This window comes from Lepidochelys olivacea (genome assembly GCF_965140295.1).
Source record: "Lepidochelys olivacea isolate rLepOli2 genome assembly, chromosome: 9".
Lineage (NCBI taxonomy): Eukaryota > Metazoa > Chordata > Testudines > Cheloniidae > Lepidochelys > Lepidochelys olivacea.
In genome coordinates this window covers 27073381-27100925 of record NC_140419.1, presented here as the reverse complement: position 1 = coordinate 27100925, position 27545 = coordinate 27073381, and the positions used below count along the sequence as shown (strand labels likewise).

General features: G+C 41.6%; 1 protein-coding gene across 5 annotated transcripts in view; it reads left to right on the top strand.

Moving 5' to 3' along the window:
• LOC311525804 (arylacetamide deacetylase-like) overlaps nt 1-27545 on the top strand; it is a 149319-nt gene that overhangs the window by 86639 nt on the left and 35135 nt on the right. The window contains exon 4 of one of the 5 annotated variants that reach the window (XM_084638185.1): nt 11137-11305. The exons of the other annotated variants lie outside the window; for them this stretch is intronic. Coding sequence (XP_084494311.1) covers nt 11270-11305 — 36 coding nt within the window. The 5' untranslated portion in view covers nt 11137-11269. The remainder of the gene's footprint in view (nt 1-11136; nt 11306-27545) is intronic. 5 annotated transcript variants of the gene reach the window in all.

Below are 27545 nucleotides of genomic sequence, written 5' to 3'. Positions count from 1 at the left end.
CAGCTGACACTAATCTTTTACATAAGCATAAATCATTTTAACAACCACACAGCAGAGAAATTGAGAAATGTGAGGCAAACTATTCCTGGACAAAAACAGTTGTTGTTCTGGAGTTTGTAAATTGGAAGAATGTAAGGCACTAAAACTTAACAGAATTCATTTTTAAAATATACAAACTGCTGAAAGACAAGGAAATTCATAGTTTCAAGTTACACTTAATAAAACAAACTCTAAAGTATAGAGATGTTGAGTTGAGCAAAGTTGCTGCCCCAACATGCTCCCCCCCAACTTGCTTTGGTACTGCAGCAACTTTTGCCTCAGTTTCCCCCACTGTCTTTCGGCCTACCTCAGCTGTAGGAATGTTCTGGCCAGATCGCTTTACAGATTTCTGCCCTTTTTGGGCACCTTTACCAAAGTCTAACAAATATAACCAAAAACCCAATGTTCAGTCTAGTTAGCTTTAGATGGTCACCTCCTTTTCACAAGCCTTATCCACGACAGTTTGTTCCCATGCCTTGGCTCAGGCTCTTGTTCCTTCAACAAACCCATTGTCCAGGGGCTGGCACGTTTCTTTTTCACTCAAGGATTCAGGCCTACAGTTCCTCAGGGTCCCTATCTCCATTCAGGCTTCTAGCTCACCCCTGGAATAGCCTCTCTGCTCTCCTTAGCCTTCTTCCTGGCTGCTCCCCAGAAAGCAGGCTCTATTATTATTTAATTTTATTTTCTCAACCCCCCCCTTCCCTCCGGCCTCACTGAGCTTTTCAGAGACAAACTCCAGCTAGGCTTTATTTCTAATTAGTTCTGGATTACCTTCCATGTGCACTCAGGGTGGTTAATTGGCCTCACAGGCCCTTATTATCCTTGTCCAGCCTGTGTGAGGTAAACTCCTCATCATATATCCCAAACAACATTGACTCCATTTTCAAATACCAAATATAATGTAGAAAAGGATCAAATTATCCTGGTTGTGGGAGGGAGTCTCACAGTGTAGCCTTACTTTTTACTTTCATTACCTGAGTGTTTTTAAGACTATATTAAAATATTAATAGATATTGTTAGGGGGCTTATTTCTTCACCCGCTTACTTCTCTGGTCCTTTTCTCATGAACAGAAAGCAACACTACCCGAAGTCCAAAGGTGCAAACAATTTGATGTTTATTGGGGTGATGTTTATTTCCAGCAAACAATGATTTCAATTTTCTTCCTTAGTGTCCCCCTTCCCAGCTCTGAGCCTTGCATGTATCCCTGTTCCCATTCCCATTCCCCCCCGTTAGCAAAACATGATTCCAGTTCCCGCACCCCCATTCCCTGTTCCCATTCCCCTCCTTACTTCCTGACTGACTGCAGACTATATAGTAAAACTTGAGTTCTGCTTAGCTATACCTTAACCAATCATTTTACTGAAATTTAACCAACCAATCCTAGCATGTTGTAACATGATTATCTAACCAATTTTATCCCACCACCTTAATTAGTTTACACCCAGCAAAATTAATTACACAGCAGACAGAAACAATCACAGAACCAGAGATTATACATACAAACAATAAGGAAATGGGGACTACAGTGATAGAACAACAAAGAAATGAGGATTTCACATCCCAGCTATTGATAAGTGAGTTCTTCCCAGACAGGATGCTATTAAACTAAGTTTCCTTTTCCATATTCTAGGCTCTTTCCTTTATCTGAAGGTGATCGGCATTATTCGGATAGGATTGTATTCCTAACAGCCCAATAGCACCTTATTTGAATGTGACTAGTTTGGAATGTGAGGATGTGACCATTCGCTTCCCAGATTATGGCTGCCTCTGCTGCTTAGCCAAAGAACACGGCCTTAGACTATCATACTGAGAGAAGGCCCTATACAGGCAGACTGTGATTTTGATTCTTTCTTTTATACCTCTATAACTAGCTAAGTGATAAGAATATACCTAAATACTTAAAGTATAGGCCTTTGCAGACAGGCCTGAATATCTATATCCTAACCGGTATGTATAGCATTAGCTCCATTTTAACAGAGTTTTTGTGTCTAGGAAACTCCTATATTTAAGGATTAATACAGGCAGACCCAGAGGCCATTTGAATATATCCTTTACTTGCCTTAGGGCTTGGCTACTGTCATAAATATAAAGGGAAAGGTAAACACCTTTAAAATCCCTCCTGGCCAGAGGAAAAACCCTTTCACCTGTAAAGGGTTAAGGAGCTAGGATAACCTTGCTGGCACCTGACCAAAATGACCAATGAGGAGACAAGATACTTTCAAAGCTGGAGGGGGGAGAAACAAAGGTTCTCTCTGTCTGTGTGATGCTTTTGCTGGGAACAGAAAAGGAATGGAGTCTTAGAACTTAGTAAGTAATCTAGCTAGATATGCGTTAGATTCTGTTTTGTTTAAATGGCTGATAAAATAAGCTGTGCTGAATGGAATGTATATTCCTGTTTTTTTGTCTTTTTGTAACTTAAGGTTTTGCCTAGAGGGATTCTCTATGTTTTGAATCTGATTACCCTGTAAGGTGTTTACCATCCTGATTTTACAGAGGTGATTCTTTTACTTTTTCTTCAATTAAAATTCTTCTTCTAAGAACCTGATTGCTTTTTTATTGTTCTTAAGATCCAAGAGTTTGGGTCTGTGTTCACCTATGCAAATTGGTGAGGATTTCTATCAAGCCTTCTCCAGGAAAAGGGGTGTAGGATTTGGGGAGGATTTTGGGGGGAAAGACGTTTCCGAGCGGGCTCTTTCCCTGTTATATATTTGTTAGACGCTTGGTGGTGGCAGCAATAAAGTCCAAGGGCAAAAGCTAAAATAGTTTGTACCTTGAGGAAGTTTTAACCTAAGCTGGTAAAAATAAGCTTAGGGGGTTTTCATGCAGGTCCCCACATCTGTACCCTAGAGTTCAGAGTGGGGAAGGAACCTTGACAGCTACACTTACATTTTATAGCGCTCTAACTTGCTGGCTCGGGGTGTGAAAAATCACCTCCCTGAGTGCAGCAAGTCAGAGCGCTTTAAAGCATGAGTGCAAACAGGCTCCCAGTGCTGGGAGCTAATCCCCTAGTGGAGGTGGATTACTAGGAGTGCTGGGAGAGCTCTCTCCCAGTGCTCGCGCCAGACCACACTCCAAAATGCTGCCACGAGAGTGCTCTTGCGACAGCGATTTGAAGTTTCCAGTGTAGCCATGCCCTTAGACTGCATTGCTGGTACATAATAGTTTCCAGGTGGAATACAGAAAGATTGCTTTTTAAGGATAACTTTTCAGATTAGATCATGAGCAAAAGAGTTGCTGACTTTAGTGGCATTGCACAGCATGCATATCAGCATAGGCTTTAGTCCAGTATCTATTGCACCTATCTTAAATGGACATAATGCTTCAGAATTACTCCATAAATGCACCGGTGTCGTGAACTCTCTGAACTGGCTTCAGTCTGGCTAATTCTTTCTACTTTTAAAGATGTTACAATGGCCACAAGATCTACATTGATTTAAGCAAAATGTATTTCAAGTCTGATTTGGTGATTTTTACCTAGCAGAAATTGATTGGATGTGTTGTAGTCTTTGTGTGTTTTAAAAAAAAAAAAAAAAAAAAAAAAGACAGCCACGTAAAACCTGGAGATGGAGAACTTGCAGAATGCCTGGTTTCCAAGGAATTCTTAAGAAGTCAGTGTATGTCTATAACTCCTCTTAATTTGTATTTCTATTTTTATGTTTATATACAATGCCTTTAATCACAAAGGGAGATAAAGAAATCACTTCATCTCTCACTGAAATGCAAACATCTCTGTGGTGAAAACACAACAGCTGTTTAATACTACACAGCAATATTACAGAACGGTATATTATAAATCGGGAAATAAAAAATGATACCCAGACTGAAATTTCAATGAGAATTTTAGCTCTATAGAATGTGATTACCTGAGCTGGAATGCCACAGTAAATGTTCCTATGCTTATATGTGCCCTGGGACCTTCATTGAACACAAGTATGCATCTTTGTTTCATATTTCATTCAAAAAACAGAGCACCTTCCTTCACACACTGACAGACATTCAACATAGATTTACAGGGAACAGCAAATGCTGGAGCACTTAATGTTCTTTAGAGGTATCCCATATTGACTTGGCCCAGCTCCACTTAAATTATGAAATGGAATCACAGCACCCAAACTTCATAGACTCCTTTGCTACTGTGTTTGAGACTCAAAGGGATGTTTGTTTTTAGCCCTTTAGTAAATATTGACAATTACAATTTAAAAAAAATGAATTTAGTCCTCTTGAAAGCTGCCAACTTTGAACACTGAAGTCCTCTATGTGTAGGAAATAATTATAAACATTTCCCTACATTAGCCAGCTAGTGTACCTTAAATCTGAAAGAATGAGAGCATAGTTCATGTTCTTCCTGTTCATTTAGTCATTTGTCTCTCTGCCGAGACTGGGAGGGTGCCAGTTGTGGTGGTGGTTTTTGAGAAGTAGACTTCTGAGTGTCTTCATTTCCCCTATAGCCATCCTTTTGCAGAATAATTTCCCTTTCTATTAGCCAGGAACCAACAACCAAAACTCCTTTTTTTTTCCTTTCCCAAAATCAGAACACGACAAATGACTGTATGTTCTTCTACAACAAAAACTAAACTAAAATCACTCTAAGTTTACCTATCTTAATACATTTAAGAGATGCCTAAACCGCACCCCAGTTCTGAATGCCTTCTGTACATTCTATCCTGGGCCCTTCTCTGATGTAAAAGGAAAAAATAGATATTAACTAATCTTCTGAAAAGGATGCCTCAAGATTGCAACGAGAAAACACAAAAGGTGCAGTTCTAACCGCTTTTACTCATGAAAGCATCACTTACTGTGGGACTGTTTGCCTTGATTCATGAATAAATACTACTCATTGTCAGTAGGGGATGTCAGAACTGGGCCCACCTGCAATGACACTTCCTTGTGGGATGATGCAGTTTACTACTTCCTTGTAGCTGGACAGCTCTACTGACCAGAGCAGTGAGGAGGGATGGAGTTATGGGCCTTCCTCCCTCCTTCCCTAGCTGAGATACATAGATTATATAAAGATAGAAGGGACCACTGCAATCATCTAGTCTGACCTCTTGTATGAGCCGGGGTGTCTGGGGTAGCCCTCACTAGAAATGCCAAGGTCAGGGCAGGCTGCAAACGAGAGAAGATATTCCCAAGACTGGTGTGCAACACTAAAGTTAAACTCCCCAACCAGTCACAAACTGTGCTTATGATACCCACATGGTTATCAAGAAGGGCGCAAAAAAAAAAAAAAGACAAAAAAAAAAAGGAGGAGGAATCACACAGCCCCCTTTATTGCATTCCAGTTCTCTGGCACCAATCAGCACCTAGGTCAATATTAGGTTGTATCTTACCCAAAATACCACACTGCCAGCCAATCCTTTAGTAACTAAAACTAAAGGTTTATTATAAAGAAAAAAGAGAGAACAAGAAGAGAGTTAAATGGTAAAGCAGGAAGGTACATACAAAGGCTTCAAAGTCCATGTATCAGGTTCTTAGCAGGATTGGTGAGTTTGCTGGCTTGACAGTCCCTCCTATACTTCCTCTGTCCCAAATACATGTGTCACAGCACATGGCATGGAAATCCTTAGAGTTCTGTCCATAAGCATACATAGCTTGCTACATAGCTACATAGCTTGGCTACATAGCTTGCTGAGGTGTAGTCCCTGGTCTTTCAGTGGTATTTATTGTACAGCTGATGGGCTAGCAAGCAGGCTAGGCAGTGCTGATGCCAATCTGTCTGGGGGTGTCACCCAAATGTAAAACACAAGTTTGAAATACAGATATACCATACATATCTATTAGTTATGATACAAATATGTAAACATTATTATCATACATGGAAAATTATAACATTTTTGCAGATACTTCCCATAGCATATCTGGTTGGATTCCTTGCAATTTTATAATATTGGCATTAATGATATCATAAAGTATCTCACCTATTCCATCCAGCGTCACATGTTGTATAACACAACCCATAGGACTTCTGTGATTTAATTCCTATGCTTTGCTCCTGATGGAAAAGGATGGAATCTCTTCCTGCCCTCCCAGTATATAGGGACTGAAACTCTGTGTGGGCCTTACACAGGCTATGCGAGTTGGCAAAGGGCTTGTTACATCCTCCCACACCTTCATTCCCACTGCATGCCCACATGAGCTCAGGCAGAATCTGAGCATGAGCAGCTGTCACTGGCACAGTCAGAGATGCATGATCTCAGTGTCTTCTAGGATTTAGTCCAGTCTTGATATTTAGGTAGAACTGTTGACATCAGTGGGAGTTCTGTATGTGGGTCAAAGACAGGGCATGTCCTTCCTTGAAACCGCATACCAACTTCTTCAGCTTCTTGTGTGCTCCTTCAGCAGGAATGTATGCCATAAAACTACTGCACAGACCTGGCGCAGGGGCAGTTGGGGGTTTTGCTCCTTTCCCTCCTGCGCGGGGCAGCGGGGAAAGGAGCAGAACGCTGGCAGTGCCTTTGGTGGCTGTACCGCTCCCAGCCCCGCCCCGCACTCCCAGCTCTGTCCTCCAGTGGGGTTGCTGCTGTACAGATGGAGGAGACGCAGCTCCGTGGAAGGGCAGGGGGCAGGGCTGGGAGCGGTAACTTGGCTCCAGAGGAACTCGGCTCCTCCTGTGTCTTTCTGGTACACCGTACTGGCTATAAATATCTTGCTGGTACGGTGTACCAGACCAGTTTGCCCTACTTGCACTGCTGACTAGTGCAACAAACACTTTTCAGAATATTGGTTTCAAAAAATAAATATAAAATGTCAAATTAAAACTTGTTATTCATCATGTGTCTTTCATCTGCTGTTGAAATTACAATAAAATACTGCTGGTATGATTCTGCACCCTCTCCCCATCCCTTAAATTCCCCTGCAAATCAATTGGAAAAATATACAGACTTTCTTTTTCACTATCATCCTCATCTCATCTTCTAATTCCACTGTCCCAACCAGTTCCTGGTTTCAGTATTCACTACTTTCAAAAAAGGAAATAAACACTTCCTTTGTTAAATTTCTTTAGCATCTGTGTTCTTCTTTCATTTGTCTCCTATCAGCCATTTAGTCCCATCTTCCAGATAAGCACTTTCGTCATGAACAAAGGAAGATAACTAAAGCAATCATGATAAAGTGAAAATAACAAGGAACTGTTCCAGTGACCTCTCTAATTCTCTTTTAGGTCCGCCATTGTTGTAATACGTTTCAGAGTAGCAGCCATGTTAGTCTGTATCCACAAAAAGAAAAGGACTTGTGGCACCTTAGAGACTAACAAATTTATTTGAGCATAAGCTTTCGTAAGCTACAGCTCACTTCCTTGGATGCATTCAGTGTAGCTTACGAAAGCTTATGCTCAAATAAATTTGTTAGTCTCTAAGGTGCCACAAGTACTCCTTTTCATTGTTGTAATGACAGTCTCAAACCTCTAACAACCCATTTCCTGTTCCTGGATTCAGGAATTACTTTTTTTAAAGTTGTAAGTAATTAGAGAGTAAATAAATAAATGAACTGTGTGAATGCTGTAGGGTGGGAGCCCTGAAATAGGTAGGAATGAAGAGGTGTGGGGGAAAGTGAATGTTGATGTTTGTTGGCTTTTAAAATGATTTATTTTCAACTTTGAATGTAACAACCAAGGCTGGGTGGAATTAAGCATGTTAGGGGAGAGAGTAAGACTTGGGAATAAGCCTGAACACAAAAGTGACCCAAAAATGTATGTATCATAGAATCATGTGTATTTATATTGCAAATTAAGGGCCTACAGAACATGTATGGTTAGAAAGTTTGCTCTCTTGACTTGTCTCCAAATCAAAGCAGTGACCATCTCCATTCTGCTTTCACCTAGCTAGATTGTCTCCATGCCAGCATGCTTCCTTTACAGGGAGCACTCTGTGAGTTCAAGGATTTGAACAGGTGTGGAGAAGATGGGCAGTGGCAGATAGCATCAAGTAGAAGTCGGTTAGTAAGGTAATACAGCCCATGGGGCTGTACTATTTTTCATGACTCTACAAACTCCTTGCAGGGGGTTACCTGAGAGAGCTAACAGAGAGCAGGAAAGAGGCAGGGGATACAACTGGCATGGAGGCAGAGATACTGTGTGTGGTCTGCATTTACTGTTTTTAGTGAAGTAGATATTTTATGAAGAGTATATTGTGCTATAATTCCTCCCCTACAGTGTCTTTACTTGAGTAATGACACAGCAAATTCATTCTTTACATTTCATGAGGCAGGCTAGTTTACGGCCACATACACAATCATATTTTTCATACATGAAAACATTCATGGAAAGGCAAGTTGTCATATGAATAGCTCAAAGAATCTTGACTGTAGCATTGGTTACTTGCTTGACTGTAGCATTGGTTACTTGCTTGACTATCCCCATCCAGTCTTCATGGTGACAATGCATTCTTATATAATACATGAGCTCTTCTGGCATGTACTGTACTTAATTACATAACTTGATCCAGTTTATGTTCAGAAATTAACAGTGCTAAATTTCACCTTCTTTTTCACTTTAGTGAATTGCTGCTTGTTCAGATGATCAAGTATGAAAGTATTGTTGAGTAAGACATTTGTAAGACATTTACATAACTTATAATTCACTGATAAACAGATGGAAGAATGAAATCCAGATCTCCTTTGTTATAGACAAAATCTTATGATCTGTCTGTCATAAAAATATGCCAAAAGAAGCAGTAGTAGTCAGAAGTAGTAGCAGCATCCATTCAAAAGTAATGATGATACAGTTATAAGAAAGGCCAATGAAGGAAAAAAGCAAAAACTCTTCAAATAACTGTTATAGTCATTTATATGATTCAGTGAAATAAATACAGTAAAGTTTGTGAAAACACTGACAACTCAAACTGTTCAATTCCCATTGAATCAAACCACACAGAGAACATAGTCAACATTTAGCTGGAATTTTCAAATAGAATTTTTAGGAGGAACTCCACTAGTGAGTGTTTGAACAAAAATGAATATTTTTGCAAGTTGGGTCATTCCATTTCCCCCCAGTACATGCTTCTCTGTCCCGCAGCTATTGATTGTAAACATAGAATAAAAACATGCAAGAGGGCTCAATGCCATCAGTCAAATCTTGAGCTTCGAGCCAAAGGTGCTATATTACTAAAATTGGACACAGGGTTTTTTTGTTTTGTTTTTGTTTTTTTGAACGTGTAGAAAAATGGAAAAGCACATGCTGGCTACCTGCAGAGAGAGTGCCTTGAACATGAACCCTATCTTTCTGTTTTGTATGGGGTACTTTGTGCTATAGTCATATGCAATCTATCACATGTGCAATATGTATGGATCTCTCTGTTAGTATGTATATGTATAAATAGCATGTGTGATGTGCCAGGGGGAAATCACACAAAGAAATGTAATAGACATTTTCCTGTGCCTTTTCCTGTATTGAATATGTCTCTCTCATTTATTTCACTCTATAAAGTTTAAAAATATAGTGAAAGAGTAAGATACAAGAACCATGCCTTACAGTGAGAAACTTAAAGAGATCCTTCTGTTTAATTTATTTAGAGAATATTCAGAGTTGACTTGGTCAGGGTCCATGGGGCTGTTTAATATATCAGACTGAGGCATAAATGTATCTAATGGCTGGAAGCTGAAGCTAGACAAATTAAAAATCAAGTGCACATTTTTAACAGTGAAGGTAATTAACCATTGGAACCTGTTTAGCAAAGGATGTGTTGAAATCTCCATCACTTGAAGTATTAATGTTAAACCCAATCTGTTGTCTTATTTTGCATTCAAAAGATGCCTCCTTGTCAACTAGTTAGAATAGCTACTGCACACTGTACATATTGTACCAAGAACTAGCTATGAAAGATAGATATTACCTTCTTTCAGGCTCCATAGTGTTCTATTTACACTTGTCCTGTGGCTGATCTATTTGCAGACTTCTTCTTGTCTTTTAAGAGCCTGATGTTGCATGTCTTACTCACGTAATCAGTCTGGCTAAGTCAAACTGTACAAGCTGCGTTAGTCCAGGCATTCCTTTTTCACTTCTGCCTGGCTCTTTAACGATTGAGTTTTAACTATATGTGTGGTCCTTGCTTTTCTTGAAACTTTTGAGACAACTGTATCCCTACAACAAACATTTCTTGGCAGCTTTTGAGAACCCTGAAACATGGATTTCAATGGAGAGGAGTGGTTTGGGCTTTTATGATACTGTACTGCCTCTTGGTGGCTTGTTAAGTTATTTCTTATAATATAATAACTTTAAATATGAATCAAACATGTTACATATCACATACTGATGTGAACATTCAATTCTGATATTTTAATGGTTTGTTGGCTAAATAAATCAGATGATGGGACTGTCACACTGGTAGCTAAATATTCAATTTACTGAGATTTGACTCTGGTGATGTCAGGTTTTTTGTCATATCTTACGTAGACATTGTGCCTGTGAATTGCATTGAATCAAACAGTGGTTCCAATCTGGTAAGCGCTGTGTACCTGTAACAACTGTTGTTCCAGTTTCTAGTCTCTAGGAGTTCTGCATTTGGAGGGTCAGGCCAGCATAATTTGGAGGCTTGCTGGTTGGTGGATGGTTTATATTTAATCTAGAATATGACTGAATTCTGGTTTGAATTCACTTATAAAATATATACATGATTCCCTCCATGTTTTATTCTGATTGGTTATGAAGCCTCATCATATTATTGGACTACAGTATCTTCTATATAAGGTAACATTTGTTTAAGTATTTCCTCCATTTGCCAAGTCTTTCATAAAAACTTTGATTCCAGCTATTAGCTTTAGGTGCATGTCAGTAGTAAAAGAGCTTAGTGCTCTTACCTAAATTGGTAGGATCTCAGATCCTGACTTTATCCCCTATAATTATGAAGGGTGGATGAGTGGGACAGACAACAAATTAAGAACAGCAACATTCTTAAAGCAATGCCATTATTATTATTTTACATTAACTTAATCTGGTGTATTATTTTGTAACATTAATTGAGGTACTAAGATGTTCCATATAAGATTATTATTCCAACATGAAAGCCTAAAAGACAGGCCTATTAAAATGTTTGCCATGAGTAGTTCACACACCCATGTTTTGCCTCTGTTCAATCAGTTATATTTTGCCTATTTCTTTACAGTTCAATTCCCTAGCCAGTCCATGACTCACGGAGAATAAGCACATTTTATTCCTTTATTCTCACCATACATTGGAATCCTGTTCCTTCCACCCAATCAACGTCCTCTCTGCTGCTTTCAGTTTATCCAGGACTGATGGAAACAATGTGCCCAATTCTGCTTCCACTGAAGGTAATGGTACTTTTGTTATTCGTGTGATTGGGAGTAAGATCAGGCCCAATGTTAGGAAACCAATCTCACACCCCAGAAATACTGCCAGGTCTTAACAGCCTGGGACCTGGACACAGTCAAATCAGTTCCCTCTGAAATATAGGAATATAACAATAGCCATACTGGATCAGACTAGTGGCCTGTCTTGGACAGTTGCCAATGCCAGATGCTTCAGAGTCGGGCAAGAGGCAGCTCTGGAACAATCCGCCCGGAAGGAAGATTTTCTTACTCCATTAGTTATTGGTGGGTTCATATCTCTCTCTCTCTCTCTCTCTCTCACACACACACACACAGAGAGAGAAAGAGTTTAGGAATGCTTTTTGCAGCCACTAGACTGCCAGGTACCTTTGCAGTTCTAAGCATGTTAATTACTAGCTTATTCCCTTTCTGTTCCTTGAATACTAATGAACATGTTGCTTTTACACTAGCTATGACACACTATGTTATCCTTTTGCTGTTTCACAACCTACGTCAAATGTGTTGGTTGCCAGTGCTGCTATCACAGAAAATCACCTTTTATACCTGATACTCTTCGGCTTGCCCCTGGTTTCACAGAAGTCAGTGGAAAAAAATCCTACTGAATTCAATGGGAGCAGAATCTGTCCTGGGGTCAGAGAGATTAATGGTCGAATCAGCATGGAGACTGAAATGCCTGTTGTATCTAAAGTTAGTCCACCCAAAACAGCACAAGTACATTGGCAGGGAAATGTGGAGAAGCTCACATGGTGACTACCTTGGCCCGTTCTGTAGACAGAGGATCTTGCTCTCCACAGCTGTCAATCTGGCACATCTTACAAGGACAATGATAAATTCACTTAATATAAGAAGACCGTAAAGAAATTGGCTCATACCAAAATCAAGTGTCCTTTTTAGTGCAAATTTAATTTTCTTTACAGCAGAGACGTTGCTACAAACCAGAACTTATTCACATTATGCACCACTCTAATGCCTCAAAATAGAGTAGTCAGTGGAGGGACCATGCTGCTCTCCTTCATGCAACCACTGGTCATTTGAGTTGATGGGACAAAGAGGGCCCAGGTATACTTCAAGAGGAATCATTGTACCTTTTTAAGGGACAAGACTTCCTGGAATTCCACAAAGATGGTGGTGGTGTAACAATTGAGCCTACAAATTTACCCTAATTATGAGTGCAAATGTAAAAAGTGACAGCTTAGGTCACAATTTATAAGAATACATCTTGATGGGAAAAGGTATGATCAACAAACTGAATTAGTCCACACAAAAAAAAAGGCCTATTGATATAACTCACACTGTGTGAAGATCATGCCTGGTAAGACAAGTGTGGGATCAGAAATCAATGAACCAAAATTAGTGGACAAAATAATGATGGAGTGGGCTATTCCACCCATTACTCCATTTTGGGGTCCTTTAAGACTTTAGGGAGAATAATTGACTACTGAAGTGAGCTTCACCACCACAGCTTCCACCCCCACCATCTCCTGGGCCTTTGTCATCCTATTCCTGAGAGATCCTCATCTTATTATGTTCTGGGGTCTCTCCATATGGTTTTCCTTTGACTTTTTTTCTGCTGAGTGAAAGGTCCCAGTAGGACAGTCTCAGATAAGAAGTTAGTGCAGGAGGCTGATGGCAACAATGTCATTTGAACTTTTAACATCTAATTCATACATTTCTTTGTCTTTCTGTCTCTTCTATAACAATTATCTGTCACTGAAATTAATGTTTTTCTCTTTCAACATGACTCCAAGGAACTGGGATATTATGACACTCAGGACCAGGAGAAATCCTATCATATTGGAAGCTTTTAAAAAACAGATTTTAGCTCTAAATCCTTCCTTTTGGGAACCCAAATTCTGCTTAGGGCACAAGAGAAGATGAGCTGGGTAGTTTTATTCTTGTCCATCTTTGCTAAAGCAATATCAGTTTGGTATATTTCAGCACAATTGACAATTTCTGATCAGGAGAGACTCTGAAATTAAATAGCAAGAATAGTTTTAAATTGGAATTGAGGTGCATTGGCAAAGCTGTGTGGGAAACAGAATACCTGATGATACCAGGAGGGCACAATATAAAGTTGGGGGTGGGGGATGTGTCCCATGTGTCGCCTCTGGGAGGAAGCTTCCAGCCCCATCTCCCTGGGCCAGGGCAGCCAATCCTGCTAGTTCCTGGGGGCAGGAGCAGCAGAAGCACCCTTTCTGGCTCACTGGGCTCCCTTCCCTGGCAGCTGGGCCTAGGCAGGGGTGGAGGGGTGGGCTGCCTCCACCTCCCCAGCCAGGCTTTCCCAGGCAGCCGCCTCGCTGCACAGAGGCAGTGACTCAGAATGGCCACCCTCACCTGGCAGGAGAAGTGGCTCTATCCCAAGCCCTCCACTCCCCGCCTGGCGCTCAGCTGCCAGGGAGAGGGGCTGAGCAAGCCTGAAATGTGCTGGGAGGGGGAGGCGCAGCAGAAGGACAGAACCCCCACCCCTGGTGGCAGGCTGAGCAGAACAAACCCTGCAAGGGCAGCTCAGTGCTTGCAGAAATCAGGGTGGGGCGGGGGGATGTGATCCTACGTGCCCCCCCCCCCCCGCATTGCCTCTGCCTATATAGCATCTTCCTATTCTATAGCTAGCTCTAGCCTGTGATATGATCAGAGGTTCAGCCACATACAAACAGAGGTGGTGAGAACAGCTGTGAAAATGCCTGAGCCCAGAAGCCATAATAAGGGAGAAATAAGCAGGCCGGTAAAAGCTAAGGTGAAGAGAATATGTCCTTTCTGTTCATCCCCACTGGAGGTGCAGATAGTATTGGTCTCACTTTAATGAGAACCAGGTTCCTATAAAATCCATTGAAGGGGGGAAATCTGATACTATTTTGAAAGTCATGTTAAACTAACCTAAATTTTGCTAATTAAAAATACCATACATCTTACTGGTAAGAAACGCACAGCTTTCCATGGCTACTTTTCCATTTTAATCTTTTTACAGGAAATAAGTCTGATGCAGCAAAACTAGCTATTTCCAGCAAATGTAAACTGGGTTGAGTCACCCAACAGTAGGTGGTGTACGTGAGCTTTTCACAGCTTGGTATAGTTCATGGAAAATCAGAAAGAATTAAGGAAATGTATGCTTTGACGCTTGTTTACATGTTCCTGTAAGTGGCTTGGTGATGTAACAGTAGGACTTTTGATTTGAAGGTACATTAGCAAACACTTTAAAGGTCGGCTGAGCGGAAGGTTGGAGCATTAAGTAGGTAGCTTGTTGTTCTAGCTCTTCCCTCTGCATCTGATTTATAATGTTGTATGCTGGCAATGAGGCTCTCAGATTTGTGCAGCCCCTGGGAACCCTGTTCCCACTGACTCAATGGCATGATATTTTCTATTTGCCTGTCTGCTACCAGCCTGCATCAGACAGTCAATATAATAAAGCTGTATGCTTGCTGCCTTCACTCACTAAAGATAAAGGGTCTTTTTATAAAGATGGAGCTTTGTGTATAAAGGATTTACATACTTAATACCTCTTCAAACTCATTGTACCCCTTTGCTCCCAAATATTAAACTGTGGTAACACAACATGGTTCCCTGATTTCATGGTTCCCTAACTATGCAAAAACTTAGGTTCATTTAGGCAGAATCTGTGATGAAATAACAAATAGAAGGGGCAGAGTATTTTAAAGATAGTAAGGAGGCAAATGAATTCACTCAGTGCAGTTTAGGGCTGGAGTAAAATAGCAATAGGAAAAAATAAAATAAAACTGTAGCTGCAATTAGTTAGGAGTAGTGGGCTTAAGTGTAAGATGACATAGATGTGCTCCATACTGCATGTGCCTAAGTATTCTAAAGGGAGGAGGGCAAGTGCTAGAAACAAACCTTTTTCCAGGAAGACTAACAGCTCACAGACCAGGTTCACCTCTGAATACTCTTCGAGGCAAATGAGGTGTGGGAATCGTAAACATGCATGTTGGAAACTCCATTGGAAACTGGAAAACTAGAGCAACTAATATTGATACTTACAGGCTTCCAAATCAGACCATTGACTTGTTGCAGAAGATGCAACATTTGACATGCCTGCCTGCCTGCCATCTAGCTGGGATTTCCCTGTTGTGAATCTGCCCAGCCAGCAGGGATTGCATGACAAATGCATGGCAGTCAGCCAGATGGCACCCCTGCCGCCTCTTTTGTTGTTCTTCCTGCCAGATTTGGAGATAAGTCCTGTGACAAATAGGGCAACTGTGCGCAATATCTTTGTGACTGGAGACCATATTGTGCTAAGTGTATGAATGGTGTATGTACATTGTGGGCCAAGGACTCTGAACTACATGGAAGGATGGTTACGGCATCTTCTGTGGGAAGGAAAACAGGAGGGGGGATGATTAAGGCAGTATCACGCAAGTTGTAACACCTCAGAAGAGGTACTCCTTCCTGGAGAGCTTGCAGACTGTGGTTCAAACTGGGTTCTCCAGAGACCAACACATAAAGAAATGACTTTTGGATAAACAGTGCACGCGTAAACTGTTGGAGGGCCTTTGTTCTGGTTCCTGATCTAAAGAGTGATGTGCACTTGTAACTGCAGGGAAAACCCAGTTGTGGGGTTTGGAAGGACTGATGCCTATCAGAGACCTAGGCTGGAGTTGGGGGTGAACTCTGGTAAGCTTTCTAGCATGCATGGAGGCTTTTATTGTGTTTAATATGCGTTCTCTAAGTCTTCTACCTGAAGAATAACTGTGCTTGCTTAGAAGGAGCTGTGGGGTAACTTGTAACTGCTGGCGATACACTGGTCATAGCCCTCGGAGAGAAAGCAAAGCACCAGGGCTGGCCTTTTAGGCAGCCTGGCTTGCTGAGGATATCAGTGTAAGTCAGAGAGCTATGCCGCCTTAAAACCCCTGCTCAGAAGGGAATGAGCTGAAGGTGTCTTCCCAGGAGAGGTGATGAATGGGAGCCAGAAAACTTTAAGCTCTCAAGGGACCACGGAGTGAGAGACATAGGTGCAGTTATCTAGATGCTGACAGGTTCTGTGGCCCATTCTTTGAGGGAATAAATCCCCATCATGTGGGGAATCACTTTTCTCCCCAGGGTTTTACCAGCTGAGGGGATGATCCAGCCCTGTGTAAAAACAAGAACCCTGGCTTATGATCCCAGACACACTCTATGTCAAAATAGGGTGTAAGACTCAGAGCGCATATCTGTAATTTACGGTACAGTAAACTACAGGAATGTTCTAATTATCCCCAAACCAATCCCGATAAACCAAGGAAATCCTGAGTTATGGGCAAATTTAAAAAATCCAAATATGTTCAAGCATGGAAATATATGGTTTGGGCATGCAAACAATCTTAACTCTCCTGCAGTGGCATCATCCAATAACTATATGATTATGATAAAGCAGTTTAGTGTTAGTGGTTCCAGGTTAGATTAAAAGATATTTTTAAGGACACGTTTGGGTTTTTTTTCCCCACATGGTTTCACTACAGAGCAGAGCTAAGGTTTTTGGGGTCCCCTACTTGTATATTTCCATACTTGAACATGTTGGGATTTCACAGGCTGCCTTCAGTGAAGATGCCCTTATAAAAATCTTCCATGGAAGTAAAGCCAAGCTGCCCTCTGGGATTGACCCCTCACTGCCACAAGGAGAGAAACACTGACAAACAGGTTAATAGCAACTGACATCCTTACTAAGGGCAGCCTGTGACCTCAGACCCATTGAGAACATTAGGAGATGGCAGACATTTTGGAAGAAGGCAGTTCTTCATGGAATTCTTTGAAATAGAACATTCTTCAGCAGAAACCTTTAGTTAGGAAGAATAACTGGGGAAGGGACTTTTTTTTTTAATGCCTACACAAGATTTCAATGGGTTTTAAGTATATGGGAGTTTGAAGAGTCACCATTAGTAATGGCCAAAAAAAGGTCTGGCTCAAGGTGCTAAATTTTTTAAAGGACTCACTTTAAAATTAATTTTAATGTTTACAAGTAAATCCACTAACTAGTTTTAATTCCCCGAAAGTGCATCCTATACTCAGAGTAAGTACTTTTATTTTGGGAGGACATACTACATTTTATTCATAACAAAGGAATTTTAATCCCTGCTATAGCTGAGCTGAGTTTTGTACTTAACTGGTGGCTCCCTAATTATATCTTGTCTAGTAACTCAAAGAATTTCACAAGGTGCTAGTGTGACATTCCTTAGGGTACAATCTGGACAGTGAACATCTGTGTCCTCTCAATCCACCAACCTGGGGTTCCTTTCACACTGCTTTGCTGTTAACACACCACCTCTAGCTTGTAAATTAACTCCCAGCTAAATGAGTGGTTCTAGCCAGCCACTCCTCAGTTATATTGCAGTGACACCAGCAGATTCCCAGTCTCAGACTTGTCCCCAGAAATGTGCATCTTTCTTTCTAGACAATACAAGCTATGCACAAGTCTTGTTTTCTCAAATGGAGCTTCCCAAACACTTCAATCCAAACACGTCTGGCTTAGATAATAATAAAACAAGTTTAGTAACTACATAACCATAGATTTTAAGTGATTACAAGAAATGAGGCATAAAAGTCAGAATTGGTTACAAAGAAATAAAAGGTAAAACACAAACTAATACCTAAGTGAATTCAAAGCAAAGGCTTTTCTCACCGCATGCTTGTACTGCTAAATTCCTTCAGTCAGGACCACTCGCCCAGTTCAGTGGTGCTTCCTTTGTCTTTCAAATGTTGCTGATGCTGTGAGCAGAGAAAAAGGGAAGAGAAAGGTGATTTGGGGCTTCTATTCCTTATTTTTTTTATATTTTCCTCCTCTTTCAGAATTATCTCCAGCTGCGGTGCAGATGACAGCAAGTCTGTTTGGGACAGGAACCCCCAGCTGTTTGTTTGCCAATATGTAATTTTCTCACTTACAGCCTTCTTCCTGACAAAGAGTGGCCACTTAACTCAGTAATAATCTACTTGATTATCTTGACACCACGCCAAGGTGCTAGCTAATCTTTTGTCTCTGAGGAACTGATTTGGGCTGATTTTCTAAATTTAAAGCACATCTCAGCAATGTCATACAATAAAATGTTATAAACAGTGCTTAATTTGTGCTCTGGCACCTCTAGGCTTGGCAGTTCATAGCCCAGCATCTCTGGGCTTGCTATGTCCGTTATGAAGCTAAAACAATTGCTTGAGTCCCAGCACCTTTTCATTACAAATTAAGCACTGGTCATAACTTTACATACAATGTTGCCATACATACTTTACCAGGACAATAATGATCAGTGAATTATGAGTTTTCAAATGATATCCCACAAGGCATACGTTTACAAAAGTGATAAATTTTGGAAAACTGATGAAAATAATGGTACAGTCTGTCACAGCTAGTTACCTTTCTCCTTATAAATCCATAGTCCTTTGTATCATTCTCAAGACAAATTGCTTGAGGACTTTTGCTGCTGCCAGAAAAACATCTGCAAATATTAAATCTGCTGCTGTAAAATAATTCCCATTCCACTTTGTAATCAATAATTAAATGCCATTTGAATGTAATCTATTATGTGTATTATCCTTATGCAGTAATGAAACACTCAACTTTTAACACACTTTACAGCTAATTTTCAACTAATTTAACATTACCCCTCTGGTGTAAGCAGATTCATAGATTTTTTTACACCCAGAAGGAACCATTACGTTCATCCAGTCTGACGACCTGCATAACACATGCCAAAGAACCTCATCCAGTTTTTGCAGCAAGCTCTGAATTTATGTTTAAACTATTGTGATATCTCTTTTAGAAAGATATTCAGTCTTGACTCAGTAAGTTATGGAGAATCCACTTCATTTCTAGGCAAGTTGGTCAAATGGTTAATTACAATTGGAACAATGCTGATTTAATTACTATTAATTAAAAATATCTTATTTCTAGTCTGAATTTTCTAGCTTCAACTTTCAACCATCGCACGTTGTTATGCCTTTTTCTGCTATACAGAACACCCTTGCGATAACAAACCCCCTCGGGATCCAAGCCAGGGGGTTGTTATAGAAAAAGAGACCTGCCATGGGGGTGGGGGGGGTTTGAGAGATGGGATCCAGGAATCAGGTTCATTATATCCGAAGGTTTGTTATTATGAAGGGCATTATAGTGAGGGTATACTGTATATGAAAGAGCTGTCTAATGTTAGTAACCTCACCCTTACATATGCAGACCATGATCATCTTTTAAATTTCTCTTGGATAAACTAATTAGACTGAGCTTCTTATGCATATTTGTCAGACCTCAAATCATTCTTGTAGCTCTTCTCTGAATCATTTCCAATTTTTCGACATCCTTTATAATAATAATATCTGGTTCTTCTATAGGACTTTCAGGTTTGGGCACCAGAACTGGATACAGTATTCCCATAATGGTCTCACTAATGCCATAAACAGAAGTGACACAACTTCCCTACATGATATTCCCCTGTTTATGTATCCAAGGATTTTGTTCACCCTCTTAGGTACAGCACCACACTAGGAGCTCATGATCAATTGCTGATCTACCATGATGCCTAACTTCTTTTCAATAGCTGCATTGCAGGATATTGTGTCTCACCTTGTTACTATTTACAATCATTCTTACATGTATTGTTGTTCAAACATGTATTTGTTCTTTCTTGCATTTGGCTGTATTAAAATTCATGATGCTCAAATGAGCCCATGTTATCAAGTGATCCATTTCACTCTGTTTAACTGACCTGCCCTGACCTTCTTTTACTATTCCACTGATTTTTTTTTGTATCTTCAAATTTTACTAATAATTTTATATTTTCTTCAAGATCACTACTAAAGATATTGAATAACAGGTAAGTAAGCATTATAATCCTGGTAGTGGTGTGGGGGAGAGGAATCAGACACACAAAAAGCTCTAGTGATTTGCCCAAGACCATGCCACAATAGTCTCAGGCTCACAATTCTATTATCTAGTTTTAATGCTACCTTCCTGTTCTATTAAAACCATTTAAACAAGACCTAACTAAAATATTAATATGCTTGATTTATTTTGTGATGCAGTAAGGGGATCTTGTAAGATTGGTGTTGCATTAGTTAAGATTTTGTTCTTGTTTATCATAGGGAGGCAGGTTAAGTTTCAGTTAATATAAAATTCACAGTGCTTGAGGCTTTTCTATCTGCTTCCATTACTGTTATTTCCTAATTCCTTGACTCAAAGTATTTCTCCAATTCCTCCCTCCCTCTCTTTACTAAACACCCTGATTCCCAGTGTATTTGATCTCCCAGAAGACCCACAACAGTGTGGAACTGGCAGGTTAAATTAATCTTCTGTTTATAACACTTAATAATAATATGTAACTAGCTGAGGGACTTCTCTCAGGAAAGAGCAAAATCAACAAATCTTTGGATATGCTTCATGTCAAGTTATATTTTTGCATTTCAGTGGCCAGCTTGGTGGTATACGTTTTTTTTACGCTCAATATCCTCATCACCACTATTATTCTGGGCTCACAATAATTCAGAAAAAATCCAGTGCAATCTGTGCCTAAAAGAATTTAATAGGATGAGGGCAGCCTTTTGATAAATGTACCATTTACTGGCTATCTATGGCTTTGCTAAGGAAACTCAATTTAGATGGATTGTATGAAGTGCGCAAGCTTCTTTCCCAGCAACAAATCTACGTGATCTGTCACTTGTGTGAAATGGTCACCAGATGATTGATGTAATAAAACAAAGACTGCTTTTAAATTAAGTTGTCTCTAGATGTGTAGCATAGCAGATAGGTAAATCTGAGTACTGTTGTGCTCTGTTGTCAAATTGAAATTTCTTTTGAACTCATTTGTTAGTACTTTATTGACAATTCTGGACGTTCTGTGTATTCAACACCAAATACAGTTTGTAAACTGTAATACTACTTCAAGACAGAAAATTTTAAGGCCCCTTTAAAAGCTAGATTCCAAAGCAGGCCTGCAGTAAGCAGGTTCCACTCATTAACTTAATTGGACCTGGTTACATCCAGCTTAGATTTGGCCTTAACTCAAATATATGGTATAACTCTGGTTTCAGAGGAAAAAAACCTGACTACAGTATAATTTTGAGATGCCTAGGAAATTAGATATTTTCATGCTAGTTTTGATTTTATTAGGAATGGTACATATGGACACACAAGGACTAGTGTGTTTAGTCATTGAAGACTGTTCAGAGGAAATTAAAGGGGTTCATGAGAGAAGATGGGAATATAGTATGCTTGGGCTGATAGTTCACTCATAGTGATACCTGAGATACCACAATTTTTATCCATGGTATATTGGGAAGGTCTACAGTATTTCAGATAGTACTGTATAGATTAACAACATTTCAATAGGTCTTATGTATACATGACCGGTGTACGCCACTATATGTATAAAAGACCAAGCTGCAAGATCTCTACTTATGTAATGAGGAACTAGCTGAGCAGAAACAATATATTAAGGAGCGAAAGGTATTTTTTAATGAAAGCAATTTGGCATGGAGTAAGCACGATGACTAATGGAGTGCTGCTGGGGTCAATGTGACAAACAATTTTGTTAAGTTCATGCATTAGTGACCTGTAAGAGTGACTGTGCTGTAAGATGAAGAAAGCAGTCAATGTCATAACACTGCAGGAGAGCTGTTAATACAAAGGAAGCGGAGAATGAAATTCAGAATAACTTGAAGAAATAGGATGATGGATACACATGAGCATAGTAAAATTGGTGGGGCAGGTTCCCACCTTGGTCTGGAATGGGTTAAGGAACTCAACTGGGCACAATCAGCCCCACCTGTCAGATTCACCTGTAAGGCCTGTTGCACCTAAGAGGGCATCTCCTTAAAGGGAGGATCCAGCCCCTGTGGAGGGTGGCACACGGAAGGGAGTGGAGGTAGAGAACAGAGCTCCTTAGCCCCACAGAGATGGGGTTGCTTCTTTGGAAAGCACCTGAAGAGCCTTGACCTTCTGCAGAGGTGAAGGGACTATCTTTTCTGAAGTAGATCTCAGAAGGCTCAGCCCCGGCCTCTCACACTCAGGGGATTAGGAACCTAGCCCCCTTCACAGACACTGTTTACCTGTTGCCTCAGAGAACAGTTAGCCCAGACTGTTGTCGGCTGCAGAATTCTTTTGTATGCCTCTTTTCCATGTTAACTTGTGGTCATGCCTTGAAGGAGGAGAGCTGCCTCCCTGAGACTTACAGCTTGGAGGCTATATTCTGCACTCCAAACACTCATTACAGCGTCACTTACAGCCTACGAGGGATGTTGGTGATGAGAGAGGCACCCCCCCTCACTTTCAGGGGGGTGCCCTAGTGGTACAATCTGTGACACAAAATAATAGCCCCAATCCTCCTCTACTCTAGTGGCACAAAGTAGCAGGTGTAACTGTCCACAGAGCTGGCGTACCATCTTTGTACCCCACTTCTAGAGCTGCGCCAAGCACAGTGCTGGCATGTCTCAGGAAAGAGCCTTATATTCTTCTTAGTGTCTATACAACGTGCCTCTAGTGATACGTGACCAGGATTCCATCACTGTATTTGGTCCATGCAGTGGACCTTCGCTCTCCCACTCGGAAGGAGGCCACTCATTCAGGTTGTCTTTGGGCTTGTCTGGCCAGTCTGAACAGTCTAGGGCCCTTGTCTCCACCCAAGGTGGAGCAAGGCCCCCTAGGCCCTCTAGTTCCCAGCCCCACAATAGAGCTGGGCGCCAGACCTTCATGGCCAGACTTTAGCCTGGGCTTGGGGAGGCTCAAGCTGCCAGCAATTAAACACTGGTTACAGGGGGCTGGCTTCAGCTGGGGCGGGGCTCTGGCCGCCAGCAAGGCAATCACAGTCTATGGAGCTGGTGTGGGCCTGGGCTTGAGGAGGCTCAGGCTGCCAGCAATTAAACACTGGCTACGGGGGCTGGCTTCAGCCTGGGCGGGGCTCAGGCAGCCAGCAAATCAACAGTTTATAAGGAGCTGGTAAGGGAGGCTCCTTCAGAGCAGGAGCTTCCCTGCACAGTGTAGGGGGTTGGCCACCCCGACGTGGGGTGGCAGGGGGACACAGGCCCACCCTACTCCACCACGTCCCAGCTCAGGGGCCTGGCAGAGGCAGGATTGACTGCCCCTGTGTAGGCGGGGATCCAGCCGCAACACGCTGACTGGGCCATACCTGGCTCCTCAGCCGGTTGCTCCGTGGCTGCCCCTGGGCCACTTTCTGCCTCCCCAGGGTTTGGTACCTCTTGCTTCCAGGGCTCCTTGGGGTACGCTGCGGCCAGTAGTCCAGGCCACTCCTCGTCGGGGTCTCCCACTTCTGCAGCTACGAGACAGCCGGGTGTAGGTTCCCCTCCTGAGTATGTCAGGAGCGTCTCTCTCCTCTGGTGATTCCACCCCAACTGGGCTGCAGGGCCTTCCTCTTATAGTTCTGGCCCTGCCCCAGCACTTCCGGTGAGAGGGGTGGGGAAGAATAGGCTCTACCCACCAAGGGGAGTGTAGTGGACCCTCGCTCTCCCGCTTGGAGGGAGGCCACTCGGCCTCACTATAGTCCGATGGTTGGATCATTAGCTTCCCCGGCTTGGGTCAGGTACTGACTGGGAGTGCAACATGAGCACTGAGATATGCCCCCCATAGCCTAATGAATTCCAGGGTAAAATATGAGGTAGGACAATACTCACTGGGGGTCAGATTCTAATAATGAGGGTATCGTTACTGGGCCCTCAATTTGAAAACTCTGCTTGAAAACTCTGATTAGGAGAGAGATATCAGAGGTAGGAGTAGATAAAATCCTAAAACTTACAGGATAGCACTGAAAAAACTCTGAATAAGTAGGGCCCAATTAAGAACATTTATATAGCTCTGGAGAAGACAACCACGTGCTCTTAGCATCCCCTTGTTAATAAGAATCTCTCCCCTCCCCAGGGACCAACTTTGTTGCAACTCATGGATTGGTGCCGGTGACTTGTACCTGGCTGCCATCTTGTCTCCCACCATAAACTTTTTTTCTTTCTTCAAAAGGAGGAGGTTGCTTTTCCAGGGCCCCCTGAGAGGAGGGTTGGTATCCAGGGGACAGAGGCAGATCCCGATACTGGCTCATATGGACCCTTCCCATGCTACTAGGTTGGTTTGGATATTCCCATTTCCTCTTCCAGAGTTTGGGTCTGTAACCAAAGGATCAGCTTTACTTGAGACCCAACTGGGAAAATGAAGGCCAAAGATCCCAGTAAGCACTGGATGCTACATAGATTTGGTTAAGCTGTTGTGGGGTATACTGTAGGACTAGCTCACAACATTGTTTCCCCTTGAAAGTTTGGGTCTGCCATCTGTTTAATTATTCATCAGAGCGGGATAAGTTAGTGGGGAGCACAAGTTAATATGATGATTCAACATAAGAGAAACCTCTAACTGTTGAAAGCACCAGGTATCGGGTGCAATCCTGCTGCTGCCCAACTTATTCTTGCAATGATGATAGAGAAGTGAAGATAAATCTAAGTGAGATGACAGTCGTAGCTCCTTAGATCTATGTTGTGAGTTACATGTTGTACAATCACCTACAATTTAGGATGGATGATGGTCATTCATTGGACAGCCCCGCCAATATATTTTCTTCCAGAAGTTTGTTTCCCATTTGGGTTACCTGGCAGGATTTGGAAAGTACGGATCCAGCAGTTTGCTGATGTTCCTGTGGCAGGAAGCCCTTACAGCAGAGGATGACAAGGCATGGATTCCTTTTCCACAATTCTTAACATATTTGGGAACAGAAGTCCCAAGGTCAATGGATAAAAGGCATGGAGGAATGGTGGAGTATGTCACCATCAGGCACAACTCTATTCCTTGAGAAAACCTGTTCCTCACCACTGATTTGGTTTGGGAGTTGTAGCTTGGATGTTTTCTGCCTTTAGAATCAAGGGTACGTGGTGGAGTAAATAGTTTCTACAGAAGGGAATTCTGGATGCTGGGCAACAGTGCAGCTTGAGTAATTTTATCTCAATAAAAGTTGCAACCTTGACTTTTAATCCAAATACCAGTGTGCAGCATTTTCTTTCCTCCTCTTCCAGAGTGGCATCAGTGAAAGCATGTTGTAAAAATGCAGAAGGTACAACAGAGGTCACACTGAATGACTCACAAACTTTTATTATTTTCTAATGCAAACAAACTTAAATTCTCTACTCTTCCTGAACGAATAGAAAGAATAAAACAATGAGAAACTGTACAACGTGAAGGTGGGAATGATGAGGGCAGATGTTAGAAGGATATAAGCAAGTGAAATGCAGGTACAAAAGACATTCAAGAATAACACAGTGAATGATGAGTATATGGGATAAGTCTACGTGTTAAGATATGTTTATTTTGGCATTGCTTCACCTCTTTCTCATGATAGATACCTTGTATGTATCATGATTTCACAACTCTAATGTATGTGCCAAATGGTGTCCAGAAGTTTCAACACTGTTTTAAAAAAAATACAATATTTGTGAGTATGCAAATATCTCATTAAATAATTTGCATTAAACTTCACGCATGCAGCCATACAAAGCCATGCATAAACATCCATATGCCTCAAATAAGAGGATTCCTTTACTAGGACTGCCTGAAGTAAAATCTACAAATGCCCTAAGTGCAGTGATTTTGTTACAATACAATGAAGACCAAAATAACAGCTCCTAACCAGCCTCTAGGGGCATTCCAGTAGAGGGGTATAAAGATAATTGTGTCGTCTGGTAATCTCTATATACTGTCCTGCCTGCCTGCAGTCTGATGCCCCCTGATAGCAACAAGGTGTGTCTCTGCCCAGCTCTTGGCCTTCCTAGCTGCCTACAACCAGCCTTTCTGTCCACAGTCAGCTACCAGGCTCCTGCCTCTAGCCTGCCTCCTCTGCCCTTACACAGCCTCAGTATTTTTCCTTTGCCTGAGCTAGGCTATACTTCACTTTCTTGTACTCTGGGTTTATGGAGGTGGATGAGGAGGGAGTTAAACAATGCCGGGTAATGAGTCAGCTGGCTTCTTGCAATATGTTTCTTTCTTATGTTTATGTAGTTGTGAAGATATCCAGAAATTTGGGGAGAGATGCTTTAATTCCGAGGCCCACATGGGAGTCACAAAACTGCATCCCCCTTAGTTGATCATTCCATCTTAACAGAAATATGGTAGATACGTAGGATGTGGTTAACTCGGGAACTGACCATGGCAAAATAGTTCTGTGAAGAAATGGAAAAATAAATATCCATCCACTGAAGCAAAGTAATCTGTACTCAATATAATTAGCTGCAGATAATGAGGTGGTATCTATCAACAGATTCAAACACAACCCTTGGACCATACAGATATAGATATCCAGGATACTACAAATTAATAGTTACAGAATGTACAAGGTCTCATGCAACTGGCTCAGATAAAAAAAAAAATCTAACTATATGACCTGAACACACACTGCTTTGAGATTTAAGAGTTAATTTAACTTAAAACGAATGTGTGACATTCTGTACTTTATTTTGCCCAGGACTGGAACAGAAGTAAAAGCTGTTTAGAGCTATCTTAAGAGCGACATCCCATTTGTGTAAAGAACAACTTCTGCTCTTCTTCCACCCCTACACATTTTCCCCTACACAACAACTGGCTAAGCAGCAGTTCTGCAGAGAAGGACCTGGGGATGAGTCAGCAGTGTGCCCTTTTTGCCAAGAAGGCTAATGGCATATTGGGCTGCATTAGTAGGAACGTTGCCAGCAGATCGAGGGAAGTGATTATTCTCTTCTATTTGGCACTGGTGAGGCCACATCTGGAGTATTGCATCCAGTTTTGGCCCCCCCACCACAGAAAGGATGTGGGCAAAGTGGGGAGAGTCCAGCAGAGGTCAACAAAAATGATCAGGGGGCTGGGGCACATGACTTACGAGGCGAGGCAAGGGACCTGGGCTTGTTTAGTCTGCAGAAGAGAAGAGTGAGGGGGGATTTGATAGCAGCCTTCAACTACCAGAAGTGGTGTTTCAAAAAGGATGGAGCTTGGCTGTTCTCAGTGGTGGCAGATGACAGAACAAGGACCAGTGGTTTCAAGTTGCATTGGGGGAGGTCTAGGTTGGATATTAGGAAAGGGTTGGACTAGATGACTTCCTGAGGTCTCTTCTAACCCTAATCTTCTATGATTCCATGGCAGGATGCTGAGTGGTGAATCCAGTTGTGGATCTATCACTGTAGCTCTACAGATTGTCTTCCCCTGTGGAGAGATGATGCAGCTGGCCTGCAAGCTTCTTTAGCTTCCTGCTAGTAAACCTGGTTGTCAATCCTATACTCACTCCTGACTTAGATCTGAGCT